At 35.5% G+C, this 18,402-nt stretch overlaps 1 protein-coding gene across 2 annotated transcripts in view; it reads left to right on the top strand.

The window, feature by feature from the left end:
* Positions 1-229: 229 nt before the first annotated feature.
* The window catches only part of LOC126924009 (tubby-related protein 4), a 30,627-nt gene continuing 12,454 nt past the window's right edge, over positions 230-18,402 (top strand). The window contains exons 1-2 of one of the 2 annotated variants that reach the window (XM_050738006.1): positions 230-1,124; positions 12,135-12,302. In XM_050738006.1, coding sequence (XP_050593963.1) covers positions 1,029-1,124; positions 12,135-12,302 — 264 coding nt within the window. In that variant the 5' untranslated portion in view covers positions 230-1,028. The remainder of the gene's footprint in view (positions 1,125-12,134; positions 12,303-18,402) is intronic. The other variant, XM_050738005.1, reaches the window with a different exon arrangement.

Below are 18,402 nucleotides of genomic sequence, written 5' to 3'. Positions count from 1 at the left end.
TGTTGCAAATTGATGGCTTCGATGTTGAAAGAAGAATTTTGCCGCCATGGCTAAGGGTTACCCCAGTGTGTAACTGGGGACGAAACGACTATCAACGCCTCGTATGATTTCAACGCTGTAAAATGGTGATGAGAGCGCGCAAAAGCTTTTGCAGCAGATCTAACACAGCGAAAGGCCGATAGGTGGCCAGAAAGGCAAAGAAGCGCGGCGCGCAATCAATAAGCTTGCAAAACGCGGTGCGGCGATGCCTCGTGCGCGGCAGCTTTGGCTGAGCTTTCAGTCGGACGTTCGGCCGCGTTGAAAGCTCACGAAGTTCGTTTGCTGGTTGTTTGATTGTTCGTTCGCTTGCTCGCGCGCATCTTGCCGCGTTACATCGGATCGTCGTCGTCGTCGTCGTCGTCGTCGTCGTCGTCGTCGTCGCCGCCGCCGTCGTCGTCGTCGTCGTCGTCGTCGTCGCCGTCGTCGTCGTCGTCGTCGTCGTCGTCGTCGTTGCGAGACTACGTGGTGGTGGACTTACAGCAAGTGGGAAAATGGCGACCGTGATACGATATAAATGACTTTGGACGAAAACTCAATCGTGTAAGCCTGACGTGATTCATTTGAAACATGTGGACCACGAAGTTCTCGGAAGACTAAATGGTTATCGAATGAGATGATTTCGGACGAAAATATTGCCTGTGTCTAGGACACTCGTTTGATTTTTCATGAAAACTCGTCTTTCCCTTATAGAGATTTTTCAAGAGAGTTGAAAGGAAAGGAGCCGATAGACATGACTGGTATAATCTGATCAATATGGAAAAACTTGACAGTTTGGTCGCGTACTTGCTGGAGATCGAGCGACGGATTTAGACCGGAATTCGATTGTCGGCCAACAATCGACTCGAGCTTGAGAAATGAATATCTGTAGAATGGACTAGTGGTATTAAAAGCTCGCATGAGGTGTTCTTCATTTCTTAGCTGAGTGACGATTGCATTGATCGATGCCTGCTTCGATGGCTTGATAAACTTTCGCAACTGTTAACGCGATAATGCATTTGTACTTTGAAAAGAATAACAATGCCAAGTGCGATTGTAACATCTTGTCGCTCAGCTGGATGGGCAAGGTGCCGGACGAGTCACCGGAGGTACGTGACTTACTCTTTCAACGATTCCGTGTATTTTTCAGCGTTAATTGGAAATAATACATTACCTGATACATTACAATGATGTAAAGGAGGTTCATACTATAATAATTGATATATTATAGATTGAGATAATTAGATTGAGTGAAGAAAATATTCAAGAGGTTTTATTAGGCATAAAAGATTTTCATCGTTCCAAAGTTGTTAGTAAATTCTTTTTACTGGACATAAACAAAAAGAAAAAGATGGATTAGAAAACAGGAGGTAGATACGTTTATTTGAAGCAACGTCTCATGTCTATTCTATATAGCATAAAAACTAGTAAACTTCATGAGTTCCAAATAGAAAATTATTTTATTCTTCCTGCTAAAAGATGTGTACCATACCGACAGAATGAAGCCTGGCCTAAATTATCGTTCTAACATATACACTGTATTATATAGATATATAGCCGAATCGAGTCAATAATCTCAATATGACACGATAAGATTGTGCCAACGATCACACTCAGTATCAGCAAATGCTATAAAAGCCGATATATTGTGTTTTCACTATGGTAATTTTCTCCAATTGTTTTCCCTTTAGCTCTAGATTTTTATATTACCAAATTCCCCAGTATCATCTCTAGTTTTGGCAACACACCAAACGCGAGTCATTAAACACAAACTGATAAGTATCACTTTTCGCTATGATTGGCATCATTAAAACTCTAGGTAATATGGTCTTTGCGTTGAATGCAAGCATACCATTCGGCTCGTCATTTACTTCCTACTTTTGCTTCCTATTTTTAACTAACGTGAGAAGAAATATGATTAGCAATTAACTACAGCGGTTATGGCAGCGTCTCAAAGATACATATCACACAGGATGAACATAGCAGTTATAAGAACCGCGTTCTGCTACCGTACATAGAAACGTCGAATCAATTTATCATTATTTGTTCTGTGTAAACCGGTTAACTGACATTGGACGCGGCATGAAATTATCGTACCGGTTCGTTCCTAGATTGTTGCGCCTTTCGATCGGGTTTCCTCGACAACAGCATCAGATCGAATTTACCCTGTCTCGCATCTTTTTAAAGTGTTTTCAAGATGAAAGTCGCGATTCTTGTGATTCGATGATTATACTTTTATTAGAAAAAGGGTGGTATGGATTTTCTTGGACAATTATAATTTTGCAAGAAACTCACAATGATTTGAATAATAATTAAAATAAAAGATGGAGATACGTTAAATAATATATAATAAAAAGGTTATATTGCGGACAAATTGATTCTTAGTTGCGGCTGACTATACAGAAAAAAATATTAGGGTATATTAAATTCAAATATAATATTACTTCGTTACGTGTTATTTAGGTATAATTACATAATAGATTAAATTCAATAATACATAATAGATATTACATAATAATAGATAAATTTCATTAGAACAATTACATAATAGATAAACTTCAATAAAGTTTTCCAATCTTTATCAGATACATACATACTTAAATCCATCATCTCTAAGCCTATTCTTAAGAATACAATATGTAATTAGAGATCAAAATACCTGATTGTTTGTAGCGGTAATTTTTGTTTTAAAAAATAATTGTTTAATGATTTTTTATTTTTACGAGTGACTGTGAGGAACAAGATTAAAAACGTATATTTCAATTATTTCTCTGGCACATAGCGATGAACGTAACTTACTGGTAAACATTGGCATACCCTTTAAAACGAAATAACTTTTTTAAGATTGGATCAAACAATTTGATGTCTTTTTGAGAAGTTACAAGGATTAGTTTATTTAATGCTGCGTGAAAAATTTTGAGAAAATTGCAACTGGTCGGGATCGCGGAAGAAATAGTAAAAGTCAAATTTTTTGGCTGAGTCTGTAATAAAAATTAAAAATATGTCGAGTTATCCCGAAAATTTTATCGCAATCGGTTAATATTACCGTGAGCTATAAACGGTCAAAAATGATGAAAATTGCAGTTTTCCACGAGTTTCGGCCTATAACTGTACTGTTATATTTAAAGATTTTTACATATATCGGCGTCCACCAATTGTTTCTGCATCGACAAATTTCGATGAAATTTTCATTGTTTCATTGTATTGAATAAATGTTCATTACTGGTTAAACAAAAATTTTTGTAGAAAGCGCCCTTTATTATTTTTCTGACGATTCCAAGCAATTACAATTTTTCCAAAATATTTTTTACGCGACACCCCGTTGTTCGTTTCTAAAGAAATTGTTCCTTTTTCGCAGGTGCGACAATACTTCTTTTCAATACTTTATATGTAAATAGAAACTTGAAATAATAAATGGGACATTCAACGACTATTCTCTATTTAAGAAACGGCTTATGATAAATTTTCATACTCGGTTTTCTTAAAAACTAAATCTCGAACGAAAAGATTTTCTTCTATATTTTCTTCTTATTTTTCCATAATGAATCGCCTTACGTCCGTTTGTATGTACGTGTTACTTGGTTTGTTTGTACTGCATTCTCCGAAAATATATTTTAATGATAAAAGATCTTAGACCAAGATTATTTCGAAATTTTTGTAAAATGATAGGATACACCAGTATGTGTATAACAGACAAAAGGAATCTAGATGATGAAAGAGTATGGTTTCGTCGTCGAGCGATTGACTATTATTGGAGCTTCCAACGAAAGGTCATCGGCACATTCATTAACGTTGCATGCAATATTTTCAAATTTGTACACGTGAGTGAAAGTCGTAGATTCCGTGCGAAGCCTAACTCCTTCGATATCCGATTAATAGGAAAGAATATTTCCTTTGATTTTAAAAGAATGTATAAGTGTAGAGAGACCTCATTGCTTTACGATCCTATATAATGATACCAGCGAGGATTTTGGGACATGGCATCACAGCGTAATCGAAGAAATTGAAATTCGTCGCGACAGAGCGGAGACGCGTACGTCACATAGAAACGACTTAAGTTGGTCAAGGGAGCGGGAAATTCGAAGGGGTGACGAAACACACATACATGTGTACATTCGTATGTAATCAAATCGATCAGGCAAAGATGAAGTTTGTGCTTCGTGTCTCGAATAGTAGATCTCTCTGCGATTCAACAAAACAGTCATTTCACTCTTTTTCACAAACGTAGTTTGTCACATACGAGCAATTCTTGAAACGACACTGAAAGATGCAGCTATCTTGAACCTTCCCGCAGAGATAGTAAGGAAAAATTGAGTACACTTTGGGGAGAATACAATGTTTATTGATTCTTAATGGCTGCGCTCGTTGCCTGCACACAAACTGATTTTATTCAGTCTTCGAGACGATTCATAAAATGGTATGAAATCCTGTAAATATATAAATACTGCCAATTGAGAATTTGGAATTGTTCTCTTAAAAGAATGCATATACAATATATGAAAACGTATAATTTTAATTTTACCATTTGATATTTTTATGCTTAGATGCAAAGACGGACCATTCTAAAAAATTTCCTGTTGCGCAAGTTGTCTTGGCATGGAAAAAGATTACTCCCGAAATATTCATTACCTTAATCAGATGTATTTTTGCGTTTGCAATGATTCATGAACACGTTGCATGATTAGACGAAGCTGCTATAAGTAAACGCTCGTATCTATACCTATGTAGGGTTAACTCGATCCTCAAAGTTCAACGCAATCAATAAGAATTAATTACGTTTTCTGTGCTGTTTGATCAACGAATTTTCCCCATTCATTGAACAGGTCACTAATCGTTGATTATCGCTATCGCTATCGTTATCGTTATCGTTATCATTAACAATATCATTCATATTTCTGACGAAAGATTACTATGGAACAGAACTTTTCCAAAGAAAGGAAATATTTTGTTATAGCTTTAGATCGACAACTTCATAAATTAGGTTTCATTTACTCATTTCATTCACTGCACGTGTACTCACCGGATAACTCGATGATAATTTCTTCCTCTTTCTTTTTATGGACGTTCTGGACAGTTTTCCTTCCGTTAACTAACTTAAACGATACAATACTTATGGAAATTGAAGTGCTTGTGTTGGAAGTAAGTGAAGGAAAGTCGGATCTCTTTAGTCCTTTCTTTCCTGTATGACTTTCTTCATATTAAACTATAATTAAATTATTACCTTTTTATATAAATATTAGCTTCGATGGAATCCATGTAAAAAATTACAGTAAAGATACAGTTTCTGTACTGAATTTTCGACTTATTTTTTTAGAAAAGTCACTCCTCACAACTGCAATGACACCCTCTGTAATTAATTATTTGTAGCGGTTAAATCAGATATAAAGAAAACTATAATCGTCGAAAGAAACTTCTTAACACGTTCAGTGCGAGATCGATATATGTATCGAGCGTAAGATGCGCTTGTGTAATGAAGTTGAAACATATATGTATCAAGCGGTCTCGGCCTACGACCGGGCGACGGCCGCTATAGATCTTTATGCTAGATCTCCTATCGCTGTAATCGTTATCCGACGATCTCTGTTTTGTTTCTACAATGTCTACTTGTCAACGTATCTGCTGCATTTGTCTCCAGAAACGGATCGGTAATTAAATCTCGTGTGTTACTCTTATAATACAGACCTAATTTGTGTCTTCATTTAATTAATTTTTCCTTTGATGACGAACTCGGTACATGTATCGACATCGTTGTTTTTTCATATTTTTGATTAAGTTAATAATTTCAACATTAAACAAAACATAGGTAATTATTGAGTTCATATACCTCGCCAATTTCAATGATTTTTGAATATATTGTCAGGAGCATGATTCTGAACAACTTTTCCCTATACCTATATATAACCATTGCTCGGTCTTAATTTTCGAAATTTTCGTAAAAAGCTTTTGATACCACTGCAGTGAATTCTGCCAATAATTGTGCGTCCGTTGCAGAGTACGCCCCTTAGGGCAGCGCAACGGCGCGGCGATCGGATAAAATATCTCTTAACCCAAATGTAATTCTTATTCTTTGTTTATAGTTTATATGTATAGGTTAAGTGTTATTTTATCCGTTCATCATGGGACGCCCTTCAACCATACTAACGAATACGCTGTCACTGTCATACAGTTGCAGCTAGAATTCACTGTAGTGGTAGTACGTGTTGAAGACTAAGTCCGAGTGGTGGTTACATGTATGGGAAAAAATTGTTTAAAATTGTTTAAATTAAAAATATTTAAAACATATTCAAAAATCATCGATATCGGTGATGTGAATGAGATATCGATAATAATTACCAATATATTTTCAACTATTTTAAAGACCAAATAAGTGAAAAAAATTGAGAAAGTTTTCGTCATTGGTGTTGGAATTGTAAAAATCCTTCCGCACTGAACATGTTAATGATTAATATTTTCAATAATTATATTTATCAAGTAAACATAAAGCCTAGACATAAAGTAAAGTCTGTAAGGTCATAAGTGACCATCTTCTAAAAAGAGTCATACAATTTGAAAACGTATCTTTAATTTCTTTTCTTTTATTTCTTAACACATACTTTTAGTCCTTATTTCATGTATGTGGTTCTATTGTTCTTCGTCTTAAGCCTTAAGCCATTCTTGATTCTTTTTCCCCCGAAATAGCTGTTTTCTGCCCGAACAAATTGACATTTCCACAACAAAATGTTCTTTTTGACAAAACGATTTGCAATTTCATGATAACGAAGAAACGCTGAAGATTATAAATCGAATCGAAAGCGCAATCGTGTTTCATTTGAAGATGTTGATCGCCCGTTAATTAGAAACATATGTACTTCGTAAACTATTGTGAGTTACTCGGATCTAGATTATCCTGTCGATTAAAGGGATATCGTATATCGGATGCGGGTTTTGTTGTCGGTTGATAGAAGACTGATAAGTTTCTTCGTAGGTAAAAAAATATTAAGGGACGCGGAGAATTTTGTATGGTTTTATTCGAGTATACTTGTGCGAAATCGAGAATATTGAAGCGACTATTTGATTGTCGTAATGGCAGTGATGATGGTACGTAAAACATAGGAGTAAAGACAGTGAAAACGAGAGAAAGACTTCCGGTAAGATATTATGAAAGTTTAATAATTACGAATATAATAATTAAGTTCGTTATGTAATTGATAGTTCATCGATTGGTTAGTTAAATATCTGGACAGTCAGGATAGAATCATCCAACTAGATTAAATTACTTGTAATTAGTAATTTGATTATTAATTGATTTTAAACTGTATCAAGGACACATAAGGTTTAATATCGTTTGTTATAATTAACTAATTAATTAAATTCATTAGCTTTAATTAGTTAAAGAATGTGGCCAACCTGTTGATGTGTGACGTATTCTCCGAATTTGATGATTTTGAAATACGTTATGAAGCTCAACATACTGAACAACTTCTTCCTATCGATATAACCGACGGCCGGTCTTAGTATTCGAGCTATACGCAAAAATATAGTTTTTAAACTGGATTGGATTGGTAGTGGTATTAATTCGGCCGCTGTCAGGCGGTCGGCTAGCATTTAACTGCATAATTACTTTAAAGAATAATTGATTAAATTCTTTGTATGTCAATAAGAATAATAAAAAAAGATGAAAGACGTGTAGGAAAGAAAAGAGATGTTAATGTTTTGCCAAGTCCTAATCTTGGAGCATATAATGAAAAATTAGCAATTCGGTGTTGGAAAATGTTTAAAAGTTGGAGCGATTCTTTGTCCGACTAGCGAACGGTCTGAATGGTTATAGTTGGTTGAAATCTGTCTCGACGACGCGACGGCCCTTATTTCCTTCTTATTTTTTCTAAGGATTCGCGCTGGTTGGAGTAATTACATGTACATAATGACAGGTCCGAGGGTGAAACCCTTGTAACATTGAATACCCCGCCACCTAACGCAGCCGCGCTTAAGCGGAAGAGTTACGTGCCAACGAATAGTAATACATACCAAGCTATAGTAAGTAGATTGTGTTAGTAGACACGTAGAATGTAGAGCTGTGTGTGCGAGTTCACGCAATACGGCGGTGGCGTGAGTGTAAATCCATCCAATATCGAGAGGAGTGCGAGAGCTGACCGAATGCGAATTTTTCTGGCTTGCTGATCGATCGTGAAGATTATTATTCCCGTTTCAGTTTAAGAAATGCGAACGCCAATGAATGAAAGCCAGTGAAGAACATGGCCATTGTTATTGAATAACGAACTAGAGGCCGATACGAATTGGATAGAAAATTTAGGGATGCAAATACGCGGTTACGTGCTTACTCAGTAAAAATGGTTTATAAAAACAGCAATAAAAATGTTTAGATACTATTTCTGATACCTGGCAACTCGATATATGCAATCCCATTTTATTTCTAATATAATATCATACAATTATATCAAATGACATCTATCTATCTGTAAATATAAAAAATAGTTCGCCGATATCTATTTATTTTACTTTAATTGTCAGTAACAAAGTATAGACCGCATATTAATGTTCGTATATTTTTGTTTTTACTGTATATTATCTATTCAGACACGAAACAGTAGAAAAGGGGAATTTGTAAGCGTTTTTGCCCGAATTGAACTGTTCGATTACTATTATCATCGTTATCAAATAGATGATATCATGAACTAATTTGTTGACGTATCATTGATTAAGAGCTAAACTTTGCTTATACGATTGTCTTGATAATAATAAAAGGCAATGATATACATCCATACGTACATACATATATCATGTACTGTTATATCATGACATGATAAACTACGTTCTATATTATTATTAGAGACTGCGAATGGGATAAGATACATATAAACTTGAACTTGTGCTTGTTTAATTGTATTTTTTAACGGTTTGTAAAATGTATATCAGAATTTCGACATGTATTTTTCGACATTTTACGACATGTATGTCGAGTTCCCTCTTTCCTCTTTTATTCTCTTTAATTATCGTTACATCGCTAATTTGAGATTCTATGCCTCTGTTAAGCAGAAGTAAAAAATAATTTCGCGTTCAGCTTAGGAAAATAAACTCTCTGTTCGAATAAAATTTCGATACAAATTACAATGCAGATACTTGATAATTAGTAGAAATGTTTACGTAATTAATGTCATATACATAAGCACAATGCTTAGTGTAGATGCGATATGTCGTAATTTATGAATTACCATACTCTTAAGTAAAAATGACTAATCCATGTTATAAAACAAGAAATATATTTTGAAGGAAAATTTTATATTATAGCAGGTATGTAAATTAATTCCAAGGTTCGAATCTTGTGGTATTTATAAATTCAATTTATTGCATGACATATGTTGTTTTGAAATTATTCATTTATATACATAAATATATACGCGTGAATCACACGTTGAAACATGTTGCGATGCATACATCGATGCTTTCAGACTTTTAGACTACGACGGATTTTTAGACTATGGAAACGTGAGCCTCTCATGGTGGTTCACTTCATAGCATCGTGCGGTTTCTTTGATGCGGATTACAAATGGACGCGTTGCGCAAAACAACGGGTAGAAGGCGCGTGAACCTGTACCATGGACACTGTTATAAAGGGTGGTACCAATACTGAATGTAATTTATAGTAGACTCTCGTCATTGTATCTTGTGTTTCAATTTTTGGGCGAACTTTGTCCAATAGATTATTAATAGATGCTGAAAAGTAGAACCATTCATATGTCGGAGATGGAAGAACACCGGAACCTTCCCTTTGGAACTTTGGGAAGATCCCTTAATACTGTAATCTAGATTCCACCATAGCCGTAATTAAGAAATCGTTGTCATTCGATCTGACTGTATTTATTTGAGATTTATGATAGTGAGCTCGGGCTCGTGTCGACAACCGGTCGCCGAACGTAGCTGCGGTCAAGGGACGAACATTTTGTCTAATAAAGGCATGAAGTAACTGTATAGCTCTCCTTAAAAGAAATAGTTGGGACGGTGCACGACAGTAAACATTTCAACGATTTCTGTCCCGTGGCTCGCCACACGCAGACTTTGTCCTTCGTGTAAGATGATTATCAGATGTCAACGCATCTTCACAGTATATGTTTAGCTAGCCGAGGACCCGTTATAAATCATAAGTTTCAGTTATATAAAGTCCTTCAAACAGATAAATAGTCTTTGTCCCAACTACAGGAAGATAAGAGAAATCTATCCTTTAACGAACGACGCTTCCCGCTAGCAACTTTCCCTCAATGGCTGTTAGCATCTTTTTCTAACCACTGATATGGAGATTCACCAATTAGCAGCAACGCCAATTTCCCTCACCATCCGAACGAAGGCTTTCCTCGACGAATTCGAGGATCTCGTGTCCTTATACACACCCCATATAGTTTTTTCTCGGTGGCATCATCGGGACGGAGAGTTTTTTTCTCTCGTGCGATCGCGTCGACGAAAAGAGTAACGTCTTTACGATCAGTGAATATTTCACGTTTTGTTAACAAAGAGTCAGACTTGGACTTTGTGAGAACGTACATCTATCATCCCGTCGACCGCGGATTCGTTGTTGAGCCTAGGATCATTGTCATTAGTTTCTCGAGATCTAATTATCGCGATTACTTGTCAAATTCTATCATAATTATATTTGCACTAGTAAATATCTCCTCTATTGCATAATGATAACGTTTAATGCAAATGAGGATTCGTTTCACGCCCTTAATCCTAACTCTAATCTTAACATCAACCCGACACATATATAAATAGTTCTGTAATCACTCTATTCATTCGTTTTTAGTTCTTTTAATAAGGCGGAATTAGAAAATCTGTGCCTCCTATCATTGTAGTAGGTAATAATACTGGAGTCGGAAAATAATCAGACATTTGGGAACACGTGTTTCAAAACATGTTGATACGTCAACGCCACAAATTGCGATAAATCGTTAAATATTGAGAGTAATCGAATCTGATGCTGATCTCATGAAACCTCGAGATGTCGATGCATGTGTCACGTAAAATAAAAAGCAGGAGGCTCGAACGAAAAGAAAAAAATTAAGATAACAAAAAAAAACGAGAGAATTTATTTCTGAATTTACACTGACTGCGATTTTGTTCTGAGCTCCAGCCGTGACTTTCCAAGACTGCAGCTCTTACAATTTGACTTTCGGTAACATCTGTTTCTTCTTTGTTTGTCATCCCTTAATATCCCCACTACCCTGTAGGCGTACGTGACCGTTGTCACACTTCTAGGACGTTCGGTGGAAGGACCGTTAGGATACAGATGACTCATTAGGCACTTCGGCGATATACATTGTCGCCAAGGCCGCCACATCTCTATCTCCATCATCGGTCCATCGAAATTTGAAGTATGCCGGTCGTGACACATGCATCACTGCATGTTTCAGCATGTATTCCGTCCATTTTCCTACACCAGCAAGATGATGTTTCTTGTGAATTTACTTTCGTTCAACACTAATTTCTTGTTACAACCTCGTCGCGCGATAATGGCCATTAAATAGTGTCTATGTTAGAACTGCTTGGAATACATAATGCAGCGACATATCGCTTAAAACACTTTAAAACCCCTAATTCCGATACTGGTAGGTGTGAAAATCAATGCTCGCTCGAATCTTCTCTTCGGACGCTTCGCAGTGTATGCATTGTACAGAATGTACATCATGTACACATATGTACAAAATATGTTATGTATGTATAATACGATCGTGTGGATCGTAATGTTGAATCAGAAATTTGAAATAAAAACTTGTTTCATTTAATAATTTAATCCACTATTTTAACGTTTTCAGTTTCTTGGACGATTGTTTCAAAATATTGAATTACTTTACCAATATGCACTCTACTTTTATGATGTTTTCAGAAATATCAAAGTAACAAATATTAAAAAACCATCAAAACCTGCTGTATGCGATTAAAAATGTAATATATCCATCAAAGACTTTATTCGATATAAAACATACATATTAATTTATCAATGATAACTGTGTTAGTCCAGTAGTGTGTTAACAGTGTTTAAAAATTATAAATTAGATCTATATCTATGATTTAGATCTTCCGATAAACACGAAGTAAACGGCAATAATGGCGGTTTCTCTTGTATTTACCAGGACGACGGATGGAAACTGGACCGTACAAATTACTACCAGGAAGGATGGCTGGCCACTGGTAATGCTCGTGGTTTGGTGGGAGTGACTTTTACCACGTCCCATTGTCGAACGAGAGCCACAGAACTTCCGCTAAGGGCAAATTACAACCTTCGAGGCCACCGTAGCGAGGTAAGTTTTATTTCGTCACGCTCGCGTATGTACATTCTATCTTTCCCTTCTCTTATTTCTGATCTACGCGACCGTAGTAAACGTAATGAAAGTGCAATGTTCACAACAAAGTGTAATTTCATTTTCTCTGTACCCTGTTTTCGAGCTACTCGAGCGGTTAATAAAAAGCGTTGACCTTTTTAATTCCTGGCATATTCCTACGATCTCTGTGGAAACGATGTCAGCCTGTGAGAATATTGATTTAAAATGTTTCCGAGTCAAGGTCGCAAGTGCTTCCCTGTCCAAGAATCAAAGTTACCTCGGCTCACGTTCGAAGACGTTCCGCAGTTAATTCTGCTTAATTATTATCGATTCTCATTGTTATAACAGAGGCTCTTCAACTGGAACTTGATACGATAGTTCCTTATTTATAGTAAATAATGAAACAATTTTCTCTAACTAATATACGTTGTATTTTATATACGTTTATGGTATAATCAAGAGTGAAAACGCAGCGTAATAGAATAAAAGAAATCAAGTCTTTCCAAGTTAGTCTTAAAGGTGATAAACATCAACAACGCAGGAAATCCCACTAGCTATGATGCTTTAAGATGTTTAATATGTTTAAAATATTTTTAATCAGTCCACTAACAATCGCTAACAAAAGTAACTGAGATTATCAGTAAACTAACTACGTTGATGTACCCGGTATACTATACATCGTCGTGTATGTCTGTCAATCATATTATCGAAACCATATAAAAAGTCACGACGAGCGTAACAACGAACGTTTATATGTATAGTGGAAGATATGGCTAGTCTGAGGTATAGGTCCATGAAAAGTATAGATCTTGAAATGGTACACTTGGCCCAGCGTTGTTTATTTGAACAGCTAAAATAAGTAAATTACTGATTAAATCATATTGATTATTGTACGTGTTAAATACATGGGCACACATATTTTGGAAAATTGGAACGATATATTACCAAGAAAATAAGAGAACAAAGATGGAATAGTCTTCGAATAATTCAAACCGCGCGTGAATATAACAGCTACCAGCGAATCTCCTATTATTCTAGCCGACGTATCTGAGTTCTGTTTTTAATCGTGCTATACGCTTCGTGTTTGTATATATAAGGATATTGTTTATGAGGTGTATATGAGAGTGTAGCCATCCTAGCGCAGTCTAATACGAATATGTCTCGTCCGAAACATGCCGCGCAATTCCGATTATTTCACGTTTATGTAGAATGAAACAGAACCAGAACATACGGAACAAAATAGAGAATGATAACGAGTCAGCAGTAAAAGCGCCGCATTTAGTCCTTCTGTATTTTCATACAATTCCTTGCTATTAATCTGTTACTATATGAAACAACGTATCGGTACTTTACAGCCAAAGGAGGTTCGATTTTATGCTTCAACCACGGCCTCTCGATATACTAAGTCACTGGTAGAACACGTTGACAGGTGCAGTCGTGATACGAGTACCCAACAATTTTCAATCGGCGAACCATTTTGTGACGCTGTGGAACGAAGCCCATGAGGAGCTATAGAACATTGTGCTAGCGTATACAGAAGCCAGTCCCATTGCATGGCAGCCCATTAGATTAGATGATGCGCGAGCGCGTTAAAATCGAGAAAGAAATTGGAAAGATGAATTCATGCGAGCCATGAATAACATCAATAAACAATAAATAATATTGGATAAAAAATATTTTCGACTCGTACGGAATATTTTGGGCTAGATGATGTCAGTAAATCGAAGTGAACGCTAGTGATATGGTTCGTGCAAATCGTTTTAATGAATTTCAGTCCATAAGGCACACAACCGGAATTTGAACATCGCATTGCGTCAATTCATTACGCATGGAATTCGCCTTTTTAGTTGTATTATTCGAATATTTAGGTATTTTAAATAAACTAAAAACGTTTCTACCAATAGTACATACTTTGAATAGTTGATTCTATTTGGAGATTCGTGTAATATTTGATTTACATATGTATATTTATTATAACATTTATTTATAATCCATTTATGTAGTATCGTGGGCAAAAAGGCCTAAGATATCGGCCGAATCATAAACAATGTCGCGAGAGCCGCGGCATCGTCGGGTTCATCAATGTGTCGTCGGTCCTTTCAAGTGAATAGTTTCGTGGAAAAGGCCTGCGTGACCCTGGCCACGGGCGTTTGCGGAACACGTGCGCGATAGGGCGGGAAAAGACAAAGGGATGCTAAAGACAGTGTTAGTCAGTTGAGAAGTCGGACACAGTGTGAGTTGAGAAGCGAGAGTGAGCGAGTGCAGAAACCGGAGAGTGTGAATCGGGAAGTCGAGAGCCGAGTATGAGAATAAGACGTGTGACAATATCGTAATCAGTTCGTTGTTTTGAATATCATTTGTTAAACCAAAACATCATTACTTGTCCTTCCTCTAAAGACCATTTAAGATACTACATTTATATTATAAGTACCATTTATTTAGATACTATTTTCAATATTGAGATTTCTGGGGAAATTTCCATTGATAGAAATCAAATGTTTAAGGTAATTTAAACAAAATTCAATTGGATATAAGCAATCTGAGACATTACGGAAGAAACGATAGAGCTCTTGGCACCTGAATGTGCAGTTTATTAGTCGGGAAAAATCCGCTGCGTGGCTATATTCACCGGGTTTACTTCAGACAGGGTTCCTTTTCGTGTAAGTTTCCGTCGAGGATAAATAATTGTATATAAATCATTGTATACAAATGTAAACTGGGTGTAAACGAGGCCGAATTCTTTATCGAAGATATAAATCGATATTAAGCGGTAGGCTCAGTAGGCTGTTTTAACGAACTGCAACTGTTTCGCAGCTCGATGTCGCGCAATTACATGAAATACATATTTCGCGATAGGTTCACAGCACCGCAACGCGACGGCGCATCGAGTGGCACATGCATTTCAAATCTTCCATCAGCTCGTCACATACAATATGTATTAATATTGCCAACGTGCAATCCACTGGATTTTCACTTTCCACGCATTCATCTCTTGCCCCATTTTTACACGTTATTAGGACATATTTCACCATCCATATAACATTTAATCATCTTTTCGTCGTGAAATCATACTTTTTGATCGCGTCTTTATTTTCGTAGATACTCGAGAGCCTACTTAGAATTATATATATACATATGTACATACATACGTACATACATACCTGGAGGGAGTATTATAGGTAAGCTCATACGCACTCCCATTCTTCCATTTATCTTGTCTCGTGGTCTTTACCGCGCTCTACAGATGCAAAGGAAGACGGCTGTGACTGGTCTGGTACGTTTACTCCTTCGGGAAACAGACAATCGGAGCTTTGGTCTGACAATAATTCCCGGTGACTGAACATCGCGCCAAAGCGACGAGTGTCTCACCGTTCTTATCAGTATTGTCCCGGTTATTATAGCGTTCACCGCTTTTTACGGACGGAAACCTTTTTAACTTTAATACTTTAATATCCTTGGTAAAAATTGTCTCCACTACATTTTCATTGTAATATTTTTAGATTTCATTATGCGTTGTTCAGTAGCATTTTATTCATAAAAAATGCAAGACAGAAGATTGTTTGATACGAGCATGTTTATAATTCCGTAGGATAAAATCAAACTGATTCGACATTTATCTTATAATTAATAGCTATTTTCGGAATTAAATGCATACACGTGTGTATAGATTATCTAGTACTAATACTTTTCTAATTTGCATCAAATTTTTATCTGTTGAAAACGTTGCGAAAAGTCGTGATTACATTACGAACGAATTATTGATAACTTTGTTCAATATATGTACTGTTTAAATTTTTTTATTCAAATAATTTTTTGAAAATATTACTGTTTCTTATTAATCAGATGCCAATGAGATATTTCATAACGCTTTTAACGATGTGAATTGAATTGAACAAGCATTTCTTACAAAAATTATTGAACGGAAAATAATCATTTGCAAAATGAGTAACGTCAATTTATGTTGCCGTTAATTAAATCAAATCCAAATTACGGTATATGCAGCTATATATAAAGCATCGAAGCACGTATTCACACGTGCATGCTGCGTGTCAGTATCGCGTTCATTCGTTCATTAACTTCTTCTAAACATTCGTAACACACAGCTGTACACCATCTTTAAGATTCGTTAATCAACGAATGTTACAAAAAAAGATACAACACGATATGATAGTACAACAGAAATTATCGCATGTGGTTGATAGCCAGTAATTTTATACGTATGTAAATTTTTAAACCAAGGGCTGTAAAATGTCTAGTAACTAATAAAATAAAGAAATACATAAGACAAACGATGGGTTTTTCAAATACATTTTGTGCTGTGCATTTCTTCGCACCTTCCACTCTCCACTCTTATGAATGTTGTATATAGGTGTTATAGGTATTATACGATATTTTTTGTTAACCAGTGTAATTAAAATCAGGAACGTTAAAAACGATGCTTATTAAACCTCTAAATAGTATTGCCAATTTTTAAACTACAGGTTATTTATTAATTAGAAATTGTTAATTGTTCAAAAACTAGCGTAATGTAATAATATAACACATCACGTCCTCCACGTCCTTTTTAAATGTGAATAACACTATTTACATGAATTTCGTGCTTATTCGTGCTTTTCGTGAATCATGGTAAAGGACTAGAGCATGTCCTTTTCATTCACTTCGGTCTACATTTCAGAGTTTAAGGGTAGCCAACGTGGTATCGATCTGACACGCAGTGCTGTTTCAGGATAGTGGTTCTCAATCCTATCTTCAAAGATATTCCAATTTCAAGCGCCTTGATTAAAATCGAAATGGGTTTCTTTCATAGTTCCTGTGTATGCCGAGTTGACTCATTGTCAGTGTGTATCATTTAACGTCGTTACCTAATTCGCCGCTCGATTGGTCAGTTCAACAATCGCAAATAACGGCTACCTAATTATGTATACGCACGCAAGTATATATGTTTATACGTTCATTTCATTGATTTGCTCGAGTTTATATACTTTGAACAGTTTGCATTTACCTATACATAGTACAGTATGTATCTGTAAAAATATTATAATTGGGATTAAACATTTTTGAAAGATCAAACGATATATTATTGTGAAAAAGTACTTGAGATAAAGTCTTGAAGAATGTATATTTTAAGGCCAGAAGATGATGATTACTTGTTATGTTCTATTTACTATTTCTATTTGACCCATTCTTAAAAGATTTCTTATTCAATCCGAAATATTTATTCGTAGTAATATTCATTATTTCCTTTGAAATTATGTTTCAGAATAAAAGAAATATTAAATGTAAATAATAAAATGTTAAATACATAGAGTTATATTTATTTTCTGTATGTACATGGCCAACTATATTAATTTGTGGCGTTATTTTAATATATGTACCTATGTATGTAGTAAGTAACGATATATACATATTGTGATTTTTACTTTGTACATATTTATTGAACACGTTAATTTCAGTTTCCTCGCTCTGTTTTATAAGTGTACAGAATGGCATGCATACACATTATGTATATGCTTGTAATTTATTAATGAAAACTACAGGATCAGACGATATAACACGATTTATTGATTTTATTTATTATGCTATATTTACCTCTATTATTAATTGATCATTCCTTTTTTGATAACTCCAAAACAAGTTTAAATAGGTTTAAATATTTGACTTATTTATTCACTTACAATTACACACAATTAATCGATCAACTTATGAAACATATGCGATACGTTATGAATATTATAAACGTTTGGAAAGTGAAAAGCAAATAATAATAAATCTAATAGTACATAAAAAGTATCGCTAATGTTAATAACTCCTTTACCTACATAACCACCTTATTTTTTTCACCTGCTGCTCAATAGAAATTCCGTTTCGATTTCGCAAAACTTTGACGGACAACTATGGATTTTATGCCAGTGCATAATACGCTTTAAAGTCGTTTTGCGTAATAAATTCTATTATATCGAGCAAACGAACGAAGAAATGAGAAACCCACCTGTATCTTCCACGAGTAGAGTAACGTTGAATTAACCACGCAACCACCGTGTGTCTTATCAATATAATCGAGCCGTAAAGCCGGAGGAAT

The sequence above is a fragment of the Bombus affinis genome, chromosome 14 (assembly GCF_024516045.1).
Source record: "Bombus affinis isolate iyBomAffi1 chromosome 14, iyBomAffi1.2, whole genome shotgun sequence".
Taxonomy (NCBI): domain Eukaryota; kingdom Metazoa; phylum Arthropoda; class Insecta; order Hymenoptera; family Apidae; genus Bombus; species Bombus affinis.
Note: the sequence above shows the minus strand (reverse complement) of the source record. Positions and strands in the feature narration are given on the sequence as shown.